The following is a 9,219-nucleotide window of genomic DNA, read 5'->3' on the forward strand; positions in this document are numbered from 1 at the left end:
TTTTGACTCTCCAAAAACTCAACTACGAAGATCCTACTGTTGATCAGAAGCCTTACCAATCACACAATAAGTTAATACATATTTTGTATGTTATATGTATTAAATGTTGTATTCATACAACAGAGTAAGCTAGAGAAAAGAAAATGTTAAGAAAACATAAGGAAAAGAAAATACACTTACAATACTGCACTCTATTGAAAAAAAATCAGCAAAGACATGGGCACTGGCAGTTCAAACCCATGTTCCATTTTCAATTACACATATGCAGGGTGTAATTGTTCCAGGGTGTGTATCTATATATTTGGTGGGAAGGGCCCAAGGCCAGCACTCAAGCACAAAGCTGAAGATCCATTTGGGCAGTGTGACCGGGTCACTTAGAAGGTTTGAGCATAAGGAACAGAGACTCAACTCAGTCTTAGACATACAGGGGCCTCCTTGGCCCCTTGATTGCTGAGCCCCCACATGTTTCTGGCACCAGCTTTGGTTTGCCGCAGACACTAACACTTCTCATGGTGCTTCACCTCTATTTCTCCATGGTTCTTGTACCTCTGGCCCTCTGAATACTGCTTTCACTCTCAGTCTTTCCTATAACAGCAAATAGTTTCACACCCTGTCCAGTGTACAAAAGGAGAGAGACACCCTTCTCCCAAAGCCCTGCATTCCTTCTACCTGCAAAGGCTTGGGTCACATGACCTCTCCGGGCCCTTTGCTTTGGCCCTGCACTGATTGCCTTAACCTAGGTCATGTGACCTGGTACTGCGTGGATCAGCCTTAACCCGGCTGGAACCACACTTGTCCCTAAGTGTAAACTGGGGGAGTTGGAGAGGGGTAAAAGGAGAAAGGGGGGAAAGATGCCAGGAGGCCCTAGCATGTCTGGAATTAGATCAGCACTGCAGTCCTAACCCTCCCCTAGCTGCTAACCGAGTGAGTGACTTAATTCTCTAACCTTGGCTTGCTCACCTGCCAAGTGTCAGCGGTGACACCTCCTTATAGAAGTACTGAGACTTAAGAATGCATGGCAGACACTTAGAACAGAGCTTGGCAGGTGACTCAATAAAAGGAAGTTATTATGCCGAGGTGGTGCCTAGTCCCTTTGGGCTGCTGTGACAAGAGTCCCTTAACCCGAATGTTTTGTAAACAATAGACATTTATTTCTTACAGAATTTTGGAGATTGGGAAGCCCAAGATCAAGGTGCTGGCAGATTCAGTGTGTGATGAGATGCTGTTTCCCGGTTTATAGGAGCTGTGTTCTTGAACATGGAGGAAGTGCAAGGCAGCTCTCTGGGACTTTTTTCTTAAGGGCACTAAGCCTATTCATGAGGGCTAGACCCTCATCACCTAATCTCCTCCCAAAGGCCCCACCTCCAGATACCATCTCCTTGGGAGTTAGGATTTCAACATGTGACTTAGGAAGGACACAAACCATTTGTCAATAAGAGGTAGGAAGGAGCTAAAGCCCCTTTCCCTAATTTATTTCTCCTGTCCCTCCTACGTGATTGAGGCAGTCTTCCAGCCCTGCCCTTGCCCATAAGCCCACATTCCTTTTTAAGTATTCAGATGATTCCTTGGCATCTAGATTTCTTTCTTCTAAGTGCAGCTAGTTTTATCAGACCTGGGATGGGGCATGTCCACTGAGCCTCGTCCTGGAACCATGAACTCCAAAGAGGATTGAAGAGAAATATCCAGGTCCAAATTTCCCCCAAACAAAAACATTCTTTTTTTTTTTTTTTACATTTATTTACTTTTGAGAGACAGAGAGAGACAGAGCATAAGTGGGGGAGGGGCAGAGAGAGAGGGAGACACAGAATCCAGAATCTGAAGCAGGTTCCAGGCTCCAAGCTGTCAGCACAGAGCCTGACGTGGGGCTTGAACCCACAAATTGTGAGATGGTGACCTGAATCTAAATCGGAAGCTTAAAGGACTGAGCCACCCAGGCACCCCTTCCCTAAACAGAAACATTCTAACCAGGCCAAACAGGCCCAGGAAAGAAAATGTGCATAATTCTTAATTAAATTTGTTTCTTGTAAAAGGAAAAAAGCAAAGAAAAGATACACATGCAAAAAGGAGGAACTAAATGTAACATCTGCACATTTAACAATTACATCTGCCTTCAGCGAAAATAACCCAAAATAGCTAGCAAGAGAAGGGAAAGGGCCACATCCTGATTTTAACCCGAATTGTGAGGGAGGCGGTTCATCGGGTCTCAGCAGTTCAAGTTCAGATTTGAATCAGCTGCATTTTTTGTCAGTCAGCAAAACAAGTTCCTCTAATTTCCTGATCATTTTCTCTGGCAGGCAGGGGCTCCAGAAGAATTGGGAAAGAGCTAGTTTACATCCAGTTTGTAAATAACTTCAGTGGCTCCATTTGGAACTGAAGGCTTCAGCTACCTTCAGATGCACCAGACTGAACTTTCTTCCCCCCCCCCACCCCCACCCCACTCTCCTCTCACCCAGCTTTCCTTTAAAATGTGTGACAAAACCAAATTCTTTCCCCCAGTATCTTGGTCTCCTCACTCCTGTGGAAAAGAATTTATGCATGGATGTTATTTCAGCTGAAAACAATGATTTCTTCCCTTAGCTGATATTTTTATGGATTCCCTGAAACCCAAGCAAGGTCTAGAAAAAAAGAAAACATCCATGCCGCAGAAGCCTGTATCATTTTATTGTGGCTTTCCCTTCTTCTATTCAGAAATGGAAGAGAATTTGAGAAGGGGCCAGAAAATATTATAGAAATGATTAAAGGGATACAACCAGGCTTCAGCATAAAGAGAAATTAAAAGGATTTTAAATGAGTGGGCTTAGAAAGATAGCATCTGAGAAGTCAGAACAACAACAATAATAAAAATAATAATACCATGGCTTGAAAGCTAACCATTATTTGAGCATTTGCTATGTGCCAGACATTGATACATATACACATATTTTTCCTATCTCAATAACAGCCGGTGCGCAGGTGATAAGGTAATTCAAGTTGTAGAAGAGGAAGCTGGTGTTACAGAAGGGAGGTAACCACCCGCCCCCCTCCCCCCCTCCCGTCCCCCTTCCCATGAGCCCAGCAGGCTGGGATTTAAATCGGTCTGACTGCAAACCCAGGCTCTTGCTGGCTGATGCTGCCCCTGCTTGCTTGGTTGGAGGTCATATAGTAGGGAGCACTTTATGGGTTTAGCTGTGGGCTTGCAGAATTTAAGTCAAGAAGCAACCAGGCTATAAACAAAGGTGGGCTAATAAAGAGTTCTATTAACCCATTGATGAGAGCAGAAAAGAAAAAAAGAAAAGAAAAAAAAAAAAGACCATGAATGTTTAAGGAATATACTGAACTACTGAGTTTCATGATTTGAAAGAGCTACACTCTTCAACAACAACCAAAACACAAAACAAAACAAAAAACTCTTGGTCATTCATGTCAAACCTGCCTGGATGAATTGGATGAATAGTCCAGGAGAGCCTTGCTTTTTCACTTTCTCCCTTCCTCCCTCCATCCTTCCCTTCCTGCCTCCCTTCCCTTCCTTCCTTCTTGTTTTCTTTCTTCCCTTCTTTTCTTCAGTAAATTTTTTATCCAGCACCACCTACTTGCTGACCACTGTATTAAAGATAGTACATAGAATATAGAAATGAATAATATATAATTCCTGTCTTATATTTTAGGCAAAGGAAAGAAGCAAAGTATCAAAAATCTTTAGGATGAGTAGTCCGTGGTAGGTAGCAAGAAAGAGGAACAGAACACTCTGGCTTCATGGGGAGGGTGTACAGGGTTGGCTTCATGGTGGAAGGAGCCATGAGCTGGCCCTTGAAGGATGGTGACATTAGAGACCCTGGTGCCCATGATGGAAGCAGTCCCAGCTCTGGCTTCCTGGCTATCAATCTGGTGTTTCATTCCCAGTGACTGGCGCATACTGTATTTCTGCTATCATTAGGCAATGAATTTGATTTTAGATGAAATGAAGTACATAATAAAACACTCTCACCCAAGCACAGGCTTTTCTGTTAATGCTTAGTTACAATCCCCAGAACTGAAAGAATCAGCAAGCGTTTCTTGAAGCTTATTGTGAACCCACATCTCAGTCTGAGCCCATCTCCCCATCAAAGGGTGCCCTTGCCTCCCTCTCAAGGAACTCCTTTCCGTCCCTCCCTGGTGAGAAGGTATTCTCTTCACCAAGTGTCATGACACCAAGTGTACCCTCACCCCTGTCATGTTTAACTCATGTTGTCTTCATCCCTGAAGGTTGAGAGGTGTGGGTTTGACCCAGTAAGTGAGGGTCGTGGGGTCGTGTGTAGGTTCCCTGAGGATGGGATGGATGAAGGAGAGAGAGGGGTTGCCAGCCTGAGAAGCGCCTGGAAAACAGCATGGTAACCTGAACAAATGCAGTGAGAGGGGACCAGAGACTGGAGATGCAGGGGGGCAGGGAGCAGACAGCAGCTGTTTTGAGGGTAATAAGCAGCAGGTGTGAGGAAATTCAGGGCAGACATGGTACCCATAGAAGCCAGGAGGCCTGGATGGGCAGACCCATAGCGCCTGGCCCTGTGCCCGTCAACCTTCTTCCCACATTTGTTTTCCAGAGCCCACGTAGTCATACTCATGTACCACAATATTCACTGGAGCCAAGATCATGGTCTTTGTAAGTTCTCTCCTGGGTTCCATCCCTTTGGACTGCTGTAACAAAAATACCATAGACTAAGGAGCATATAAACAACAGAAATGTATCGCTCATAGTTCTGGAGGCTGGGAATTCCAAGATCAAGGTGCCGGCATATTCAGTGTCTGCTGAGAACCCGCTTCCTGGATCGTTGGTAGCTGTCTTCTCAGTGTATCCTCACGTGGTGGCGGGAGCGGATGAGGGCATTCTCTGGGGTCTCTTTTTTAAGGGCACTAATCCCACTCCTGAGACTTACACCTTCATGACCTAATTATCTCCCAAGTGCCCACCTCCAAATACCATCATCTTGGGGGGTAGATTTCAACATATGAATTTGGGGGGCGGGGCACAGACACTCAGACCACAGCACTTCTTTCCTTTCCTCATCTCATTTTTGGTAACAAAACTCAAGTACAGTAAAACCTTGGTTTGCGAGCATAAATCGTTCCGGAAACATGCTTATAATCCAAAGCACTTGTCTATCAAAGCGAATTTTCCCATAAGAAATAATGGAAACTTAGATGATTTGTTCCACAACCCAAAAATATACATATAAAAATAATTATAATACTGTAATATAATACAAAGTCACAAAGAAAATACAAAAAATAAAGAAAAACAAATTAAATTGCACTTACCTTTTGAAAAACTTCATGGCTGGTGTGAAGGAGTCAAGAAAGGAAGGGTTATTGTGTAGGACAACTTTCACCATCACTAACAGAATCACTGTTATCTATTGGCTTAATGGAATCTTTTTCTTTTTGAGCAACTTTAACAAGGAACCTATCCATTGACACTTGCTTTTGCCTCCTGAGGATTTCATGGAAATGCAACACTGCATTCTCGTTAAACATATTCATCGCTCGCACTGCTATAGCCTTATTTGGGTGGTGCTTTTCTACAAAATTTTGCACTGTTTCCCATATTTGACATATCTTCCTCATCTCATTTAAAGTGAGGGATTCCTCTGCTTTTTTCCTCCTCCTCCTCTGCAGATGAGATGCAGATGTAGACTTCTTATAAAATCTTGCAATTTCCACCACACACATACCTTGTTCATACTTCTCGATGACTTCCTTCTTAACTTCCACCATAATCATAATCTCATAGCCATGTTCAGTGCATTCAGAATCTTAGAATCAGAAACAAGCCACTAAAGCCATCCACTGAGAGCTGCATCACACCTGTTTTTGCCCTCGAGGAGTTGTTCCCAGAGGACTTTCAAGGCTGGGGAAGCAGCTCTAAAAAAAATAAAATAAAATAAAATAAAATAAAATAAAATAATAGTGGAGCCCCTGGGTGGCTCAGTTGTTTAAAGGTCCAGCTTCGGCTCAGGTCATGATCTCGCAGTTCGTATGCTTGGGCCCTTCATTGAGCTCTGTGCTGACAGCTCAGAGCCTGGAGCCTACTTCAGATTCTGGGTCTCTCTCTCTCTCTCTCTCTGCCCCTCACCCCCCGTCTCTCAAAAATAAATAAACATTTAAAATTTTTTAAAGTAATTAAAAATCAACACAACTTTGGAAAGAAATAAATTCTCACCTTAGCAAAGGACACCATGTCATCTCTGCTGGATATCTTCAGGGTGGAAACCATGGGGCTGGCATCATGTTGTAGCTGAGCTCATGAGCGCAAAGGTAGAGTCAAAAGGCATCCCATCTCCCCACCCAGCCCCTTGGATTTGTGGCAAAGCCTCAAGGAGAGAGAAGCTGAGCCAGAAGCTGACTTTATAATGTCAGGGATCCCGTGGCATTTTGTAGGGTCCAATAACCATGTGGCACCTGGGCAAGCGGGTAGAACACAGCATGGCTTGTTCCACAAACTTGGTAGAACCCAGCACAAAGTGGGGGAGGAGAGAATCAGGCCTGGCACAGGCTCCATGCTTCTCCAAAACACACAACAGTAGCTTTAAGAGCTTGGACAACAGCACCAGGGGAGGGTGGTGAAGAATGAAACAGGAAAGAGCTGCTCTTGAGCTGACACGAGGTGCCCAGAAGTAACCAGCCTCAGATAAGAAGAGAGTCTGGAAAGATTCTGTAACATGCATGTGGAATGATAAGTCAGTGATATTTATTTAAGTTGTGATTGTTAGAGCATCTTCATATGAATCCACAGACTAACACAGAAATTCCAATTTTACTAGTGGGCAGGATTTCCCTTCCCCAGAGCCACATGGGAATAGGGAATCCCATTACCTTATCGTGTGATCCCACCCCAGCTCCTTCTGTTTCCCCACTTACATCTGGAACTGCATGTGGACCTACTTATAACCTTTGCACCATCCCCATACTATTTTTTTTCCCTCTGCTGGAAGAAAGACAGGTGTATTGTTTCTAGTGTGAGTAGAGTTCCTTCTTCAGCATCCTCCTGACAATAGCATCAGAACCTATAGTCTGTTTATATTCTGGCCTGGAGCACACCCCTCAACCCCCCACAGCACTCATTTACTTTACTTCTAAAGAAAATACGTGGTAGGGTCTGCAGGAGAATAAACTCCGAAGTCAGGGAAATTTGCAAAGTACTAGACAGATATGTGCATGACAAGAATGGAATTTGTGGAGAACATTGTCCTAATTGCACAGATAATACTTATAATGAACATTTATTAGCCAACGGCTTAGGGCTTTATTATGTCCCTTCCCCTCTAGACCCCACAAAAACCAGATATGGTCTCAAAGTCAGGAACATGAGCCAGAATCCATATAATAAAGGTTCAGACTTCAGCTAATTTAGCTAATGAGAAGGGAATACAGTTAGTTGTCGTGGATCCAGTCTCTAACTGTGTCACAAGGACTCCTTGGGCAGACTTCCACCATGTAAAATAGGCTTTGTTTCAAAGGAGCAGCTGCCTTGTCATGTAGCAAGATCAAATTCCATGCTTGGGACTACCACTGGGATAGATAACATCAATTATATGTGATTACAAAACATTATATGTGATTATAAAAAGGTACCCCTGGTGAAGCCAGAATCAGTGTCATATGACTTGGCAAGAAGATGACACTTTTGTGCCAAGAAGAAGAGTACTTGTCTTATAGACAGACATGGGCCTATGCCCAGATACATGGCTTTGTAAGTAGGCACACACTGGATTTCAGTCCTCTGTCTCTGTTCGTGCAGTCCACAACCTATACAACCTAACCCAGTTGTCCAAATCTAGCTTTGGAATTGTCTCCCACCACATAGCACATGTTCAAGGAAAAGAGCCAGATAAAGGGAATATTCTGACTCAAAGAGACATCATTTTGTGCCTATTGATTAAAGGTCCCTGATATCATCAATTACTCCACCCTACCCCAGTCCCCACTCACCACTACCAATAACCAACCTTAATAATGAGCCACCCTAGCTAAAAAGTTATTCTGGAGGTAAAACTGCTAAATGAAACAAATATGTAGGCTGCCCTCTAATCTTGCTTGTTCCTGTCATTTTTCATTCCAACTCAGAACTGAGCTTGTTCTATTATAACAACAAAAATGTTGTTAACATCCTTGTTCCATGACAGCCTTGTCCTTATCGAAAATACTGCTACTTCACCATTTTTAGAGTATCACTCCCTCCAAGAAGCTTTCCATCTCTGATACCCAGGCTGGGTTACAGGGGCTCCTGTAGTGCCCTCCCCTTGCCTTGACCATGGGGTTGCACTAACCACATTCTCCTGTAATTACGTGTTTACTTTCTGTCTGCCATACTGAGGCATAAGCAACCTGAGAGTAGAAATAAGGACTTATTCACCTTTGAACAAATCTCTCGCACTTGGCTTAAAATGTCTGATCAATGAATGGTCTAAGGAAGAAAAATAATTTGGATTGCACACTGTATTAGTTTGCCAGGCTTGCTGTAACAAAAGTACCACAAGTTGAGTGACTTAGAGCAACAGAAATTTATTGTCTCACAGTTCTGGAGGCCAGAAGTCAAATCAAGGTATCAGCAGGGCCATACTCCCTCTGAAAGTGCTAAGGAAGAACCATTCTGTGCTTCTCCTAGCTTCTGGTAGTCTGGTAGCCCCAGGCATTCTTTGGCTTATTAACACCTCCTCAATCTTATCTTCACATGGCCCTCTCCCTGTGTATCTTTCCATCACCTTCCCTCCATACATGTCTGTCTCTATGTCCAAATTCCCCTTCTTATAAGGACACAAATCATACTGGATTTGGGCCCCCTCTAATGATCTCATTTTAATTTGGTTGTCCATGTAAACACCTTATTTCCAAATAAGGTTATCCTAAGCTTCTGTGGTTAGGATTTCAACATATAGTTTGGGAGGATACAATTCAATCTGTAACATGGGCCTATTATTTGGCCAACGTTAACACGTGGGTAATTTTAGTTAATACTCATAGCAATCCCATGTAGTAGGTAGTATAATTCCCACTATTCATAATATTGCAAACTGAGACTCCATGGGAGAGCACAGGGTAGTAATTAGTGCAGCCAGGTTTTGTGCCCATGTGTATGTGGCCTTAACACTGGACAGAATGTCATGGTGAAGACGAGCATGGACTTGGGGTACAGATGGTCTTTAGCGGAAATTCTGCCCCTGGACCTCTGGGCCATGTGGCCTCCATGTCCTCACTTGTTAAATAGAG

The 9,219-nt window shown here is 43.5% G+C and overlaps 1 protein-coding gene across 1 annotated transcript in view; it reads left to right on the plus strand.

Annotated features, from left to right (window-relative positions):
• The window catches only part of LY86 (lymphocyte antigen 86), a 67,126-nt gene extending 62,978 nt beyond the window's left edge, over positions 1-4,148 (plus strand). The window contains exon 5 of the mRNA XM_053223126.1: positions 1,162-4,148. Coding sequence (XP_053079101.1) covers positions 1,162-1,215 — 54 coding nt within the window. The 3' untranslated portion in view covers positions 1,216-4,148. The remainder of the gene's footprint in view (positions 1-1,161) is intronic.
• Positions 4,149-9,219: the final 5,071 nt, after the last annotated feature.

This window comes from Acinonyx jubatus, chromosome B2 (assembly GCF_027475565.1).
Source record: "Acinonyx jubatus isolate Ajub_Pintada_27869175 chromosome B2, VMU_Ajub_asm_v1.0, whole genome shotgun sequence".
NCBI lineage: Eukaryota > Metazoa > Chordata > Mammalia > Carnivora > Felidae > Acinonyx > Acinonyx jubatus.